We start from the raw sequence: 16,684 nt of genomic DNA on the forward strand, positions 1-16,684 counted from the left end.
CGTAAAGTGGAACCATCTCTCGCAACCATCACATTGCACCATTCTACTATTGTCACTATCTGCACACAACTCACAACTTCTGTACCGATTAGGACGCGCGCGACGGAACGGATTACGCCTGACAACGACCTTTCCGCGTAGATTTGACAGAGATGCCCTTCTCGCCTGCTCGGCAATCGAAGCCGTTTGCTTCGGAATTGCTCCTTTAGAATTAAGTTTATTGGCTACGTCAACATTTACCTGCGTGGTAGGAGGGGGGTTTCCTGCCTTTACCAGATCCGTTGAACTGTTGACCGCTTCCGCTGCAGTGCGCAGTGCACCGACTCCCTTGTTCGATATGTCCACTGCTTCGCTCGTCGCGACTGCTGCTGCATTTGATGCACTTGCAGCGACAATGGAGATGTTTCCTGGAGTACTTACTGCGGTCACGGGTATGGTCACCCTAGTTGGGATTACCGCTGCCGCGCCTGTGGCGCTTGTTCCTCCTTCCCGGTGATTGTTGGACGTTCCGGCAGAACCGATCCTACTAGATCCAGTCTTCGAGCCCTTTCCAGACATCATACAAGTGCCACAAAAGAATTTTGTAAGATGTTGGGCGATAAACGAACCGGTGTAGATTTTGTGAACTTTATTTTAGATAGGGTAGGAAAACGGGTTACAAAATTCCTGTGGATTGATTATTATAGGTATTTCTACTACTCAAATTATTACAAATGTTTATAGAAACTCACTTTGGGTGATTCGTTACCGCAAGTTGGTAAGTTTTTGGGTCGGAGTACAACTATTTCTCTGGATGACTGCCTACACAATATAGTTATTATAAGAACTCAAGTTTGAATATCACTGAGAAAAAATAGTCTCACCACAGTTATTCTAGAGATGATAAAAGGAAAGTTTCCTCTAATTTTTCCAGTCACAGAATTCGAGCGGATACCTACTGGATTTATATGTTTGTTTAGTCTACTAATCATAAGTATTTAATCGATCTCACCTTAGCATAAGTAGATATTAAGAATAACTACTTTAGTTCAGTACCCTGTTATGCCAAATACCGCCGGACTTCACTGTAAGGTAGTATAACATGGGTTAAACTTTGCATCTTCTATTTGCATGTTAAATTGTGGCGCAATCTTTAATTCAACGGTATTACTATACCTGCTTTGGATAGTATGTAGATTTAGATTTGTAGATACAATCTGATCAATAATAGGATAAGTTTAACTTCGCAATTTAGCTAAGGGTCAATATATGCACATATGATCTTCACAATGGCTAATTTGTTATGATTGATCGCTGTTTTCGTAGATCAATTCTCCGGTCCACGACCTTACACGCTATCGGCGATCCTCTTTGTATGGCTCGGGTGTGGACACGTTTATTTGTTCACGTTCATAAGAGTGGGGACATTGGGGCTCGTCGGATCTCTGTACGTAGCGAAATCAACATACTGTTAAATCATGGAAGTAGTATAAATTAACAAATATCTTCTTGCAAATAATGAAATTTCTTCGTTTAACAGGCATCTATTTTGGTAACTAATACAGTTTTTGTTAAAATCGAGGAAATATCGCCAGGTCATACATAATACGCCTCCAAGTATGCAATCGCACAGCATTCCCATGGAGCTTATCAAATGGCCTTACTAAATTAACAGTAGCAAACTTGAATATATTTTGGACACCACCTATTTTAAGCGTTCCAGATGAATGTTAAGAGATTGACTGCCTAAGGTTTCTCTATTGTGTATTTCTCATTGCAATGAGGCTTTCTAATTTTGACGTAGGACTACGTCTCTGTTTTCTATACCTGGTGTCATTTCAAAATTTATGATACCGAGAGCGTTACGTTTGAGTGAAAGATTTCAAACGCTCACAGTATCGTCCCTACTTAACGAAATGATAAAAGTATCCCGTTATACGAAAGATGAAACTCCCGCGTTCCATTTGGAACATTCGGTGAACCTGAAAATCATTGATAAATAGTTGAAAAATTGTTTTAAAGTTTGACATTGCAAACGCTGAAATCTATAAATATGGGTAGCGGACAAAATTTCTCGTTCAGTCCACCAACGCTCTCTGATTGGTGCGCATCGTGATGGGCAACTTTAGTGCAGGAAGGAATGCGATCATGCGGTAGCTGTTCGTCAGTTCCATTTCGACCAGCATCGGAGAAAGAGCTGGCGAGTGCCTCGGCTTTGGACTGCCAGTGCCAAAGGCGAGTGGCATTGGAAATCCGTTCACGGCAGCAAGCGGCAATGTTTCGGTGGCGGAGAAAACCCACTCGCATTGTATTGCGTGGAGAAACAATTTGAATTAATTGCCCAACATTCGTCCCGGTCCTTTTCAGGACCACCGAAACTAATTCCACAAGAGTTACGAATCAAAAAATGTTTCTTCATCGATCGAGAAAACTGCAGTGCAACCAAAAAGTGAAAAAAATTGAATGCCATTAATCAGCAACATTGATGAAGCCAGTCACTAATGATTCCACCTGGAATTTTGCAACGCTTTTTCCTATTAAGGCCATTTTGTGTGAAACATTGTTTAATTCTAACATTTTTCGAATTACAATGATCTACACAATTCAATATTTTGGTTACTTTATCCGTTCATTGACAATTTACTCATTTCTGGGTTGGTTATTCGTTTGAAGCGTTGGGGTACATGCGGGCGGGGCATGCAAATGAAATAAACTGGAAAGCTACCCAAATGGGAGGAGCTTCGCCTGCTAATCTAGGGGTATAAAAGCTTTGTCCTCGGTTTTCTTTCGTCATTTTCGTTGGATCAGTCAAGGAGGTTAGTGGCACCTCCAGTACGACAGCAGCACACACCAACCCAGCGACGGCTCGGCTCGGCTGGAAATTTCATCCAAGGCAGCAAGCGGCGGGCCACTATACGACGGCTTCCAGCATTCAGCATGGAGAAAACCAACACGTATTGCGCGGCATGGTGAATTCATCAAAATCGTCCAGAATATAAACGGTCCTTTTCAGGACCACATAAAATCTTCCCTTAAGAGTTGGACCGCCATCGATCGAGAAAAGCTTAGTGCAATCCAAAGTGAAAGACAGCTCGGCTTCTCAGAAGAAGTGAAGCCCACCATTAATTTTATCCACGGCAGCAAGCAGTGGGTCAGTTTTCGGTGGTCCAGTATTTAGCGCAGAGAAAACCAACACACATCGCGTGACATGGTGAATTCATGAACAAACGGTCCTTATCAGGGCCACCGAAAATGATTCATCAAGAGTTAGAAATCGGATTATTTTCATCCATCAGTCGAGAAAAGTGTTGTGGAACCAAACAGTAAAAGAGTGAATACTCGTTGCTTGGCAACAGCGGAGACGGTCACTCAATCTTATCCACGGAAGCAAGCTACGAGGCAATTTTCGATGGTATCCAGCATTCACTGCGGAGAAACCCAACACGCATGCGTGAAATGGTGAATTCATGTAATTTTCTTTCTTAAATCGTCCAGATTCCTTGAAGGTTTAATCCCATCGATCTGGAAAAGCGTTGTGCAACAGAAAAGTGAAATATTGAATGCTTGATGGCTCAGCAACAATGATAAAGCCGGCCACTAATGATTCCACCTGGAATTCTACATCGAATTTTCCAAATTAGAAACATTGCTCAATGAAAATTGGCTCATTTCTCGGTTGCTTAATGGTTTGAAGCGTCTGGGTGCAAGCGGGCGGAGCATGCAAACGAAATAAACTGGAAAGCCAGCCAAATGGGAGGAGCTTGACCTGCTAATCTGGGGGTATAAATGCTTTGTCCCCGGTTTTCTTTCGTCATTTTCGTTGGATCAGTCAAAGAGGTTGGTGGCGCCTCCAGTACGACAGCAGCACAGACCAACCCAGCGACGGCTCGGCTCGGCTGGAAATTTCATCCAAGGCAGCAAGCGGCGGGCCAGTTTACGACTGCTTCCAGCATTCAGCATGGAGAAAACCAACACGCATTGCGTGGCATGGTGAATTCATCTAAATCGTCCAGAACGGTCCTTTTCAGGACCACCGAAAATCTTTCCAAAAGAGAATTGGATTCGATCGAGAATAGTGTTGCACCCAAAAAGTAAAAGACATCGTCGTTTTTCAGCAAGAGTGAGGTCGGCTATTAATTTTATTCACGGCAGCAAACAGTGGATCAGTCTTCGGTGGCCCAGCATTTGACGCGGAGAAAACCAACATGCATTGTGCAAAATTGTGAATTCATGTAATTTTCTTTCTTAAATCATCCTGATTCCTCAAAGGTTTCATTCCATAGATCGGCAAAAACGTGGTGCAATCGAAAGCTGAAAATATGCTTGGTGAAATAGCAAAATGGCTCTGACACAGTGATGAAGCTGGCTGCTAATGGTATACAGAGTTCATCAACGCATTATCCTATCCGGGCCGTTTTGTGTGAAGCATGGTTTAATTCTAACATTTTTCGAATTACAATGATCCAAACCATTTAATATTTTGATAATTTAATCCTTTCAATGGAAATTTACTCATTTCTCGGTTGCTTAATGGTTTGAAGCGTCTGGGTACAAGCGGGCGGGGCATGCAAACGAAATAAACTGGAAAGCCAGCCAAATGGGAGGAGCTTGACCTGCTAATCTGGGGGTATAAATGCTTTGTCCCCGGTTTTCTTTCGTCATTTTCGTTGGATCAGTCAAAGAGGTTGGTGGCGCCTCCAGTACGACAGCAGCACAGACCAACCCAGCGACGGCTCGGCTCGGCGGGACATTTCATCCAAGGCAGCAAGCGGCGGGCCAGTTTACGACGGCTTCCAGCATTCAGCATGGAGAAAACCAACACGCATTGCGTGGCGTGGTGAATTCATCAAAATCATCCATAATATAAACGGTCCTTTTCAGGACCACCGAAAATCTTTCCAAAAGAGAATTGGATTCGATCGAGAATAGTGTTGCACCCAAAAAGTAAAAGACATCGTCGTTTTTCAGCAAGAGTGAGGTCGGCTATTAATTTTATTCACGGCAGCAAACAGTGGATCAGTCTTCGGTGGCCCAGCATTTGACGCGGAGAAAACCAACATGCATTGTGCAAAATTGTGAATTCATGTAATTTTCTTTCTTAAATCATCCTGATTCCTCAAAGGTTTCATTCCATAGATCGGCAAAAACGTGGTGCAATCGAAAGCTGAAAATATGCCTGGTGAAATGGCTCTGACACAGTGATCAAGCTGGCCGCTAATGGTATAAGGAAGTCATCGATACATTATCATATCTAGACCGTTTTGTGTGAAACATGGTTGTAATTCTAACATTCTTGCGTCATTTTCGTTGGATCAGACAAGGAGGTTCGTGGCGCCTCCAGCCCGGCAGCAGCACACACTAACACAGCGACAAATCTCTGCTCGGCCAGGAATCTCACCAGGCAAGAAGTAAATCTACGGCAGCAATCAGTTTCCGACGGCGGGGAGAACCAACACGGCATGGTGAATTCATGTCGTTTCCTTCCTAAAATCGTCCATTAAACGGTCCTTTTCAGGACCACCGAAACTAATTGCTCAAGAGTTGCGAATCGGATAATTTTCCTTCATCGATTTAGAAATCATGGTAGCTTGCGACTTTGACTAGAATAACTTATGAATACGCTCAGCGAAATGGTTTACATTACAACTTTACTCCATGCATAGCTCCGCCCATTCCAAATTTGCCAACGTATCGTGGTTATGTATGTTGAGGATATAAAAGTCGGAATCTCGCATGGACTTTTGTCCATTTTGACTCTTCAGTCGCCGAAGGTGGTTCTTCCGAGGAAGTGTTTCGTTGTGCCGGTTGTTGTGTGACAGGTGATAGTGAGTACATTCCGTTCGTTGCTGAAAGGATGCCGCGCCGTTTGGAAGCAAAATATCTTGCGAACTTCCGCAAGCGGAAGCGTGAAGAGCAGGAAATCGAAGGAGTCTCGCCGAGGCCTGCTGTGACGAATGCGGAACGCATGAGGCAGTACAGGCAGCGGAGGAAAAATGCGCGGGAAACTATCGGCGTTGGTGTCGGGCCCGGTGTCAATGCCGGTACGACTGCGGCTGCCAATCTTGAGCCGGTGCTCAATTTTGTGCTGGAACCTCTTCCGGGCAGGAGCACTGATCCGGTGAGATTTGTAGCAGTCCCAGTCAACGGTACATTGCCAAATGGTGCGGTTTCATATAGCGGTGAGTAAAATTATCATTTTCAAAGTGCATTCGCGGTCATGCAACTTGTATCACGCAAGCATTAAGTCGTTAGCATAGTATGATCCCGGTGCAGCTGTCAGGAAAAGTTTTCTGCTGTGCATTACTGCTGCAAGCTAGTTTGTTATCTAGTGTCGTACTTTCGAAAATAGCAGATAGCTGACTGAAAGCATTAAAAGTGCATGTATCTAATCTTTTTAAGTGAGCAAGTGTTGTTAAATAATACCATTCTTCAATTCATAATACTTAGTTGGTTTTATTTTTCCATTGAAACTCGGCTTGTTTCTTCGGTTACGTGCTTTTTTTTACTTACTGACTTTTTACGATTCGGTACAATGTACAGGGTTTGATATGAAATATATCGATTTGAATAGCTTATCGTGGGAAAGCTTTCACGTATTGATGTTTATGCTAATGATTAAAGCACTCCAATTCCACTACTTTTTACTTTTGTGCTTAATGTGGTAGAGTTTAGCGACAAATTCGTAAATTGAAAATCTGTAGCACTCATGGGGGACTCGACGGTTGACGTTAACACGTTGAGCTCGAAATGTGAACGTTGTATAATCTTTGTAATCCAAACATTATTCAATGGCAAGTGTATAGTAAGTTAAAGATTTTCCTCATTTTTCCTAGGAATCGCTCCATCTATTCATGTAGATGGGGAAGCCCATGTTGAACAATTTCGATCCCAAGGTAAGTGCTTATTGACTGTTGTATGCATATTATTGTTGTGAAGATTTTCAAGTTTACCTGTCACCACATTAATTCCACAACGAAACCTATGTTTATTGATTGACGATACTTAATATACACTACTTTAGGAATACCCCTATAAAACTAAGATCATATTTGTCAACAGAAAGCATTTTTTGACGTATACAATATTTTGTGTATTTTTCTTCTCAAGAATATTTCAAATAATTTATGCCAGACACCAAGCCAGACACATTTTACCAAAAGCATTAATGATTTGGCAAACATTTAATCATTATTTTCAATCTCATTTTACAGAACTTGTTCCATTTCGTTCTGAGCAGAACGAGTCTGTTCTAATTCCTGATCACTTTGGTCAGGGTGAGTAAACTATTGGTATTATCATTACTAAATGGTGCGCATAATGAATCAATTAATGTTTACAGGAATTGACATATCTATACCAATTCAAGAAGAACCAAAATTCGATAAAGCTGATCGAGAGTTCCACAAACGGTTCACTGAAAATGAATTTGGTATACCGTGCAGCGTATGTGATAGGCTGTGGTTCATCAATGATCTAAAGTCAATCACCGAAGCTGCAGGGAGAGTGTTGATAGAGGGAAATCATTTTGAATCGGTCAATGAATTCAAAGTATGCCAGACTTGTCGCAGCAGTTTGCAACGTGGTGCTGTACCCAATTTGTCAACATCGAATGGGTTCAAATATCCACCTTATCCTTTGGGCCTTCCACCGCTGGACCCAATTAGTGAAAGGCTTATTTCACCACGACTGCCATTTATGCAGATTCGTCGCCTGCGCCAAGCGCAAGGTATGATTGACATATACATTTTCTCATTTTATTCGATTATATAAAATGTTATCCGAAATTTTAGGCAGTTACACGATCATTGGTCAGGTGATCAATGTTCCAGTAGATGTAGATGAGATGGTTAGGGCACTTCCACGCGAGCTTGAAGATGATTATGCTTTTAACGTGTGCATTAAAAAGCACCTTATTCATAAATCAAATTACTTGTCTGGATTCGTCAAAAAGTCTGTGGTGAAAGCTTGGTTGGAATATCTTGTTACCACTCCTTTGTATAGACGGGAGGGGGTAAGTTTTAACCAGGAACGATTGAGCGCTATTGCTTCTGAGCCTCAACCTGGTTCATCGCGGGATGGAGACGCGATCCAGCTGGATATCATCGAGGAAACCAATGATGTGGAGATGTTTGCTGGTCAACAACAGACACTTATGTGGAATGAGGATAAGTGTTTGGAAATCGCCCCAGCTCAAAACAGGAGACCAGTTTCCATCGTTTACGATGATGATGCCGAGGAGCTTTCCTTTCCGGATATTTATCTTGGACACCCCAGAAAATTCAAGGCTGGGACTCACGTCACGCCTTTCATGAAGGCTACCAGTGAGCTGAGACGGAGTGATAGGCGAGGAGCCAAGCCCAACCATTTGCTGTACATGGCTATGAAGATTCTGCGTCTTCGAGTTACCGAAGGGTTACAGCATGTCTTCAAAAGCGTGGGAACCGCGAACATAACGCGAGGACAGCTCAACGACCGAGCTTTCGTGGAAGGTCTTATGGAACGGAACCTGTCGTTTATGAAGTCGATACCAAATTCAGTGCAATATTGGTATCAAAGGAAACAGGAGCTTTTCGCCATGATACGACAGTTGGGGAAGCCAACAATGTTCCTGACTCTGAGCGCCAGTGAAACTCAATGGCCTCTTTTGTTGAAGCAGCTACACAAACTCTCCAGTGAGTATAACGGCATTGCTTTAACGGACCCGCTGCAGGAGCTGAGTGCTCTACAGCGAGCAACGCTGGTCAATGACGATGCCGTCACGTGCTGCTTGTACTTCAACAAGCTTGTCGATGTTCTCATGACGATCCTTTCTTCACCAAGGTTCAGCCCGTTGGGAAAGCATTACGTCGTGGACTCCTTCAAGCGCATCGAGTTTCAGCATCGCGGCAGCCCACATGCACATATCATGCTTTGGCTCGCAAACGATCCTAACGAAACTGTTTCTGAAGATATGCCTGCTACAATGGAACTTATTAGGAAAGTTAGTTCCATCAGCGCTGTGCATTTGCCGGAAACGATCAAGAAGCAGATTCATGACCACACGCGTACTTGCTACAAACGTAATGAAAAGCGTTGCAGGTTTAACATACCGTACTGGCCAATGAACGAAGAGCGAACACTGATTCCTCTCACCGCTGATGATAGTCGCCGTGATCGATTGAGGAAGCGTGCCTCGGAAATGAGACAAATTTTGGAAACCAAGGCATTTGACACGTTAGAGGAGTTTCTAGACGACTGTAAATGTACATACGAGTACTACCTTGATGTTCTGCGTTCTTCGATTAAGCGACCAACGATCTTCCTGAAGCGAGTGATGAATGAGCTATGGACGAATCCTTTCAACCCATGGATTGCTCAAAAGCTTCGTTCTAACATGGATTTGCAGTTCATCCTCGACGTGTACTCATGTGCGTGTTACTTGGTTGACTATGTCAACAAGTCCAACCGCGGTATAAGTGGATTGCATCGAGAGCTTATCGCTCTGCAAGAGCAGTATCCGGACCAAGATTACACGGCTTTGCTGAAGAAGATTAGTTTGAAAATGCTGAACTCTGTGGAGATGTGTGCCCAGGAAGCTGCATGGGTACTTCTGCGATTGCCTATGTCTGAAGCCAGCAGGAAAGTTCAATTCTTGCCAACGATGTGGCCTCATGAAAGGATAAGATCTAGGAAACAGTACAGGCAGATGGATGAAGAGGAAATCGATGAGGATTCGACTGATGTGTGGACCAAGAACATTATCCAGAAATACGAAGAGCGCGATGGCTTAGAAGATGTGTGTTTAGCTGACTTCGCAGCACGGTACACTCAAAGAAGAGGTACTAACACCTACACTATCCGGAATGTTCCACGAATATTGAGATGGCGTGGCTACAGCATGAACGAGTTGGCTGAGTACAAGCGTGAATCGGTACTTTTGTTTTGGCCATTCAGAAGCGAAGTCTGCGACATTCTGGATGGCAACAAGTTTCTTCAGCTTTATGATATGAACGAGGCAGATCTCTTGAGAAAACGAAGGGAATATGACTGCGAGCTGAACTTGGAACAGACTGTAGAGGAATACCTTCGTACTTGTGAGAACGAAGAGGTTGGTGAGCAGGAGAATGCCGCTACAGAGAAGAATAATGAATTTGTGCGAACGATCATCATGGAGCCCAACAACGACGATATTGAACATTTGCCCACAGGAGCACTGAATGCTGTCATCAGGCAACGTACTAATGTCATGTCGAAAGAAGATTACTGTGCAATGGTGCGGACAACCAATTCTGAGCAGCGCGACCTCATCCTGCAAATGATCCACAGTTTGCACAGTTACGATGAAAGTAGCAAGCCGATGCAGATTTTCTTTACTGGACCTGCTGGGTGCGGTAAAACATTCACTCTGCGCATTTTAATGGAGACGATAAATCGCTACAGTCAAGCCCACAACGCGCAGAAGAACGCCTATGTGGCGTGTGCTTCCACCGGAAAAGCAGCCGTTGCTATAGGAGGAACAACCGTTCATTCAGCGTTTCGGATCACTATGTCAAGGCGAGCCAATTCGAAACTCAGCTTTGAGATGCTGCAGTTGTACCGCAATGCTTTTGCAAACATTAAGGCGGTCATAATCGATGAAGTTAGTATGATTGGTGCGGATATTCTCAACACCATTCATGCGCGTCTTCAGGACATTAGTGGCAATTATGATGATCCATTTGGCGGAATTAACATCGTATTCTGTGGAGACTTGCGACAATTGCCACCCGTCAATGCAAGGCCTGTTTACAAGCCTACAGGTAATTCCTTTCACGGTGCTGTTCTTTGGCAAGCATTGGATTTCTTACCGCTTGTTAAGGTGATGCGGCAGACAGATGTAGAGTTCTCCAGTATACTCACTAAGATTGGTAATGGCCAGCAAATGACTGCTGAGGAGACCAAACTGATTGAAAGTCGGTTCCGTACTGTAGAGTGGTGTAAACAAAACGCACCAGGAGCAATAAGGCTTTATCATCGGAATGCGGATGTTGAAGCATACAACAACGAAGTACTGCATAATCAGGATGCTCTGGACTGTATAGCGGATGACGTTTTCGCGGGATACAAGGACGCTGGTCAACTGGCAAGCTCTCGCATCAAGCTCTACAAGATGAGCGTCGTGGAAACCGGTGGGTTACCGTATTTGCTACGCCTTTCCGTTGGTATGCCATACATGATTACAACCAACGTCGATGTAGAAGATGGCGTAGTGAATGGTGCAATAGGTGAGCTGAAATATATTGAAAAGGATGAAGACGGCTCAGTTGTGAAACTATGGTTCAAGTACGACAACGAGACGATAGGTGCTGCGTTGAGGATCAAATCGCGACCAGCTGTCTATTCAAGGCCAGGAATTCTGCAACCCGATTGGACTCCTATTGCAAAACGTTCAGGTAACATAAAGCTAAGCGGCATCATTAAATGCAAACGCATACAGTTTCCGGTGGTTAGTGCCTGTGCGTTAACAGTTCATAAGTCGCAAGGTGGCACTTTCTCCGAGGTCGTGTATGATTATGACAAGACTCAAGATCAGCAATTGGTGTACGTTGGCTTGTCACGTGTTACGATGCTTCAAGGCCTTTACTTGACGAACTCCACAAACTCGTTTAAATTTCATCATGCTAAGGGTAGCAACTCACCAAAGATGGTGGATTTAAGGAACGAGTTGTTGCGTTTGGGTAATCACCGACTGCGTACACTAGGAGATGAACTGAGTGAAGTAGTTGAAAACAGCGGCTCTGCATGCACATTGATGAGCCTCAATGTACAGAGTTTGAACGCTCACGCGCAGGACATAGCGACTGATCGAATCCTTTCAAGCGTAGAATTTCTCGCTCTGAATGAAACCTGGATGGATGCTACCTCTCCAATAGAGATTGATGGATATAAGCGCATCACCCAGTGCAAGCGAATGGGTATGAGAGCGGCTGGAGTCGCGATCTATCAGAAGGAAACGGCATCAACCCTGGCTGTTCCGCATCCCATCAAGCAACTCGGTGAGGATCGAGACGAGACGTTTGCCGAAGTGATCAACTATGGAGACATATGTGCAGCAAAGGTTAATGTTATGGGAACCGAAGTACTTCTAATGTCGGTTTACATTTCACCAGGAACAACCATAAGAAATACAAAGTTGTTCATGACGCGGAAATTGTTCAGATATGTTAGACTGGACACGCCAATGGTTGTCACTGGAGACTTTAATATTGACGTTTCCAAACAAGAAAATTTTGATTTCCTTAACTTCATGAAGAAGCATTTAAATTTAACATTAGCTAATCCTCATAACGAAGCAACCACACTAGGTGGTTCGTGTATTGATTTAACCTTCATCAAAAACATTAGCGCAGAGTGTAGACGCTATTGCTCTTATTTTTCATATCACCGTCCAATTTTATCTGTGCTCGCAGTAGAAGTGCCCGAACCATCAAACATCTAATCTACAGGAAATACATCGCTACGCTCAAGAAACCGGAGCCCGGAATGCAACGTTATTCGATACGATACACAGCAAATGCTCACCACAAACAACACCTGGTCGCTAACAATCATCGGCAGCACAAGAACCTTCCCAGGAACATCAGAACCACCAAACACCAAACGGTCCTTTTCAGGACCACCAAAAATAGTCCACAAGAGTTATTGGAGAATTCCAGATCTAAATATTTTCATTCCTGTTCTTGACACTTCTTCTATTTCTTCTCTACTTCTTTTTCTACTTCTTTTTGTTCTTCTTGGCAGAAATCCAAACTGAAACGGAGCATGTCTCTCAGCTCAGCGTTTAATCATCACTTAAACAACTATTAACAACTGAGAATTTTCTTTTCAAATCTGCCATGTTCGTACGCACAAACACGGAAGTCAAGATCCTCGACCGTAACGGAAATGACGTCCAGACACCCTTGCTGTTGCTAGATTCCTGCGCATTCACCAGATAGGGTAGAAGCTTCAAAAAAGTTTATTACACGCTAAAGATTGTCCTACGTCAAGCTTGCGGTTATGTCTCAGACATTACCCACCCCTAGTTTTTTACAATTATTATTTCATCGATTTTGAGGTGCATATTGTATGTGACGGTGAAGTGTACGGGGGGTGGGGGTAAGACGGACCGGGTGGGTAAGACGGACCACAGACTAGCTCTGTCACTTAAGAGCTGAAATTTGACTTTCTTTTACGATTAACTCTATCTTCTTATCAGTTGATGATTATTGAACCACTCCATGAGAGAATACATATGTCAAAAGTGCAAAAAATAATCAATCATTTACCAGGCTACACGCCTTTGTGCTGGGATCTAATTTTGAGGCAGCAATAAATAAGCTTTTTAACATTGAATTGCTAAGTTTTTGCATTTTATTTTGAGTTTCCCAGTAAATTTAAACTGTTCCGTCCTATACACAACGAAATTCAGGTAAATTTCATGGATTATGAATAACGGTGGTGGAATGAATATTTTGCGTTGTGTGGGGGTAAGACGGTCCGCCTTGAGGGTGGGTAAGACGGACAGTGTTGGGGTTACTTTGATAGTGCCATGAGAAACACATTAAAACCCACACATTGTTCACAGATTGAAATCTATGGAGTACAAAAATGATTGTTTAAGCCGTATAAAGCATTTCATATTGATTTTTTGTTCAAAAATTCATTATATTAGAATTTTTGTTATTGGAACAGTTTAAACTTTGTAAAATTACCAGTGCATTGCATACTGTTAGGCGTTTATCAGTCTATGGAGGTTTCCAATTTACAAAATAGATTTTAATTTGCAAAAACTAGGGGTGGGTAATGTCTGAGACATAACCGCAAGCTTGACGTAGGACAATCTTTAGCGTGTAATAAACTTTTTTGAAGCTTCTACCCTATCTGGTGAATGCGCAGGAATCTAGCAACAGCAAGGGTGTCTGGACGTCATTTCCGTTACGGTCGAGGATCTTGACTTCCGTGTTTGTGCGTACGAACATGGCAGATTTGAAAAGAAAATTCTCAGTTGTTAATAGTTGTTTAAGTGATGATTAAACGCTGAGCTGAGAGACATGCTCCGTTTCAGTTTGGATTTCTGCCAAGAAGAACAAAAAGAAGTAGAAAAAGAAGTAGAGAAGAAATAGAAGAAGTGTCAAGAACAGGAATGAAAATATTTAGATCTGGAATTCTCCAATAACTCTTGTGGACTATTTTTGGTGGTCCTGAAAAGGACCGTTTGGTGTTTGGTGGTTCTGATGTTCCTGGGAAGGTTCTTGTGCTGCCGATGATTGTTAGCGACCAGGTGTTGTTTGTGGTGAGCATTTGCTGTGTATCGTATCGAATAACGTTGCATTCCGGGCTCCGGTTTCTTGAGCGTAGCGATGTATTTCCTGTAGATTAGATGTTTGATGGTTCGGGCACTTCTACTGCGAGCACAGATAAAATTGGACGGTGATATGAAAAATAAGAGCAATAGCGTCTACACTCTGCGCTAATGTTTTTGATGAAGGTTAAATCAATACACGAACCACCTAGTGTGGTTGCTTCGTTATGAGGATTAGCTAATGTTAAATTTAAATGCTTCTTCATGAAGTTAAGGAAATCAAAATTTTCTTGTTTGGAAACGTCAATATTAAAGTCTCCAGTGACAACCATTGGCGTGTCCAGTCTAACATATCTGAACAATTTCCGCGTCATGAACAACTTTGTATTTCTTATGGTTGTTCCTGGTGAAATGTAAACCGACATTAGAAGTACTTCGGTTCCCATAACATTAACCTTTGCTGCACATATGTCTCCATAGTTGATCACTTCGGCAAACGTCTCGTCTCGATCCTCACCGAGTTGCTTGATGGGATGCGGAACAGCCAGGGTTGATGCCGTTTCCTTCTGATAGATCGCGACTCCAGCCGCTCTCATACCCATTCGCTTGCACTGGGTGATGCGCTTATATCCATCAATCTCTATTGGAGAGGTAGCATCCATCCAGGTTTCATTCAGAGCGAGAAATTCTACGCTTGAAAGGATTCGATCAGTCGCTATGTCCTGCGCGTGAGCGTTCAAACTCTGTACATTGAGGCTCATCAATGTGCATGCAGAGCCGCTGTTTTCAACTACTTCACTCAGTTCATCTCCTAGTGTACGCAGTCGGTGATTACCCAAACGCAACAACTCGTTCCTTAAATCCACCATCTTTGGTGAGTTGCTACCCTTAGCATGATGAAATTTAAACGAGTTTGTGGAGTTCGTCAAGTAAAGGCCTTGAAGCATCGTAACACGTGACAAGCCAACGTACACCAATTGCTGATCTTGAGTCTTGTCATAATCATACACGACCTCGGAGAAAGTGCCACCTTGCGACTTATGAACTGTTAACGCACAGGCACTAACCACCGGAAACTGTATGCGTTTGCATTTAATGATGCCGCTTAGCTTTATGTTACCTGAACGTTTTGCAATAGGAGTCCAATCGGGTTGCAGAATTCCTGGCCTTGAATAGACAGCTGGTCGCGATTTGATCCTCAACGCAGCACCTATCGTCTCGTTGTCGTACTTGAACCATAGTTTCACAACTGAGCCGTCTTCATCCTTTTCAATATATTTCAGCTCACCTATTGCACCATTCACTACGCCATCTTCTACATCGACGTTGGTTGTAATCATGTATGGCATACCAACGGAAAGGCGTAGCAAATACGGTAACCCACCGGTTTCCACGACGCTCATCTTGTAGAGCTTGATGCGAGAGCTTGCCAGTTGACCAGCGTCCTTGTATCCCGCGAAAACGTCATCCGCTATACAGTCCAGAGCATCCTGATTATGCAGTACTTCGTTGTTGTATGCTTCAACATCCGCATTCCGATGATAAAGCCTTATTGCTCCTGGTGCGTTTTGTTTACACCACTCTACAGTACGGAACCGACTTTCAATCAGTTTGGTCTCCTCAGCAGTCATTTGCTGGCCATTACCAATCTTAGTGAGTATACTGGAGAACTCTACATCTGTCTGCCGCATCACCTTAACAAGCGGTAAGAAATCCAATGCTTGCCAAAGAACAGCACCGTGAAAGGAATTACCTGTAGGCTTGTAAACAGGCCTTGCATTGACGGGTGGCAATTGTCGCAAGTCTCCACAGAATACGATGTTAATTCCGCCAAATGGATCATCATAATTGCCACTAATGTCCTGAAGACGCGCATGAATGGTGTTGAGAATATCCGCACCAATCATACTAACTTCATCGATTATGACCGCCTTAATGTTTGCAAAAGCATTGCGGTACAACTGCAGCATCTCAAAGCTGAGTTTCGAATTGGCTCGCCTTGACATAGTGATCCGAAACGCTGAATGAACGGTTGTTCCTCCTATAGCAACGGCTGCTTTTCCGGTGGAAGCACACGCCACATAGGCGTTCTTCTGCGCGTTGTGGGCTTGACTGTAGCGATTTATCGTCTCCATTAAAATGCGCAGAGTGAATGTTTTACCGCACCCAGCAGGTCCAGTAAAGAAAATCTGCATCGGCTTGCTACTTTCATCGTAACTGTGCAAACTGTGGATCATTTGCAGGATGAGGTCGCGCTGCTCAGAATTGGTTGTCCGCACCATTGCACAGTAATCTTCTTTCGACATGACATTAGTACGTTGCCTGATGACAGCATTCAGTGCTCCTGTGGGCAAATGTTCAATATCGTCGTTGTTGGGCTCCATGATGATCGTTCGCACAAAT

General features: G+C 43.4%; 2 protein-coding genes across 2 annotated transcripts; one reads left to right on the forward strand and one right to left on the reverse strand.

Annotated features, from left to right (window-relative positions):
- The first annotated feature begins 5,833 nt into the window (after positions 1 to 5,833).
- Positions 5,834 to 12,119, forward strand: LOC134291114 (uncharacterized). The gene is made up of 3 exons (XM_062858436.1): positions 5,834 to 6,158; positions 7,770 to 12,055; positions 12,108 to 12,119. Exons 1-3 carry the CDS (start codon positions 5,834 to 5,836, stop codon positions 12,117 to 12,119), a joined length of 4,623 nt encoding a protein of 1,540 aa, XP_062714420.1.
- A 2,553-nt stretch (positions 12,120 to 14,672) lies between these two features.
- LOC134291119 (uncharacterized) lies at positions 14,673 to 16,665 on the reverse strand. Its single transcript, XM_062858446.1, has 2 exons — positions 14,737 to 16,665; positions 14,673 to 14,684 (listed from the first exon to the last, which is right to left on the reverse strand). Exons 1-2 carry the CDS (start codon positions 16,663 to 16,665, stop codon positions 14,673 to 14,675), a joined length of 1,941 nt encoding a protein of 646 aa, XP_062714430.1.
- Positions 16,666 to 16,684: the final 19 nt, after the last annotated feature.

This window comes from Aedes albopictus, chromosome 1 (genome assembly GCF_035046485.1).
Source record: "Aedes albopictus strain Foshan chromosome 1, AalbF5, whole genome shotgun sequence".
NCBI classification, from domain to species: domain Eukaryota; kingdom Metazoa; phylum Arthropoda; class Insecta; order Diptera; family Culicidae; genus Aedes; species Aedes albopictus.

Bases quoted from the DNA above. Each gene is read 5' to 3' on its own strand.
- LOC134291114 (XM_062858436.1), top strand. From the start codon at position 5,834: ATGCCGCGCCGTTTGGAAGCAAAATATCTTGCGAACTTCCGCAAGCGG. The intron at 6,159-7,769 runs GTGAGTAAAATT...CCGAAATTTTAG, and splicing joins TGGTGCGGTTTCATATAGCG to GCAGTTACACGATCATTGGT.
- LOC134291119 (XM_062858446.1), bottom strand. From the start codon at position 16,665: ATGGAGCCCAACAACGACGATATTGAACATTTGCCCACAGGAGCACTG.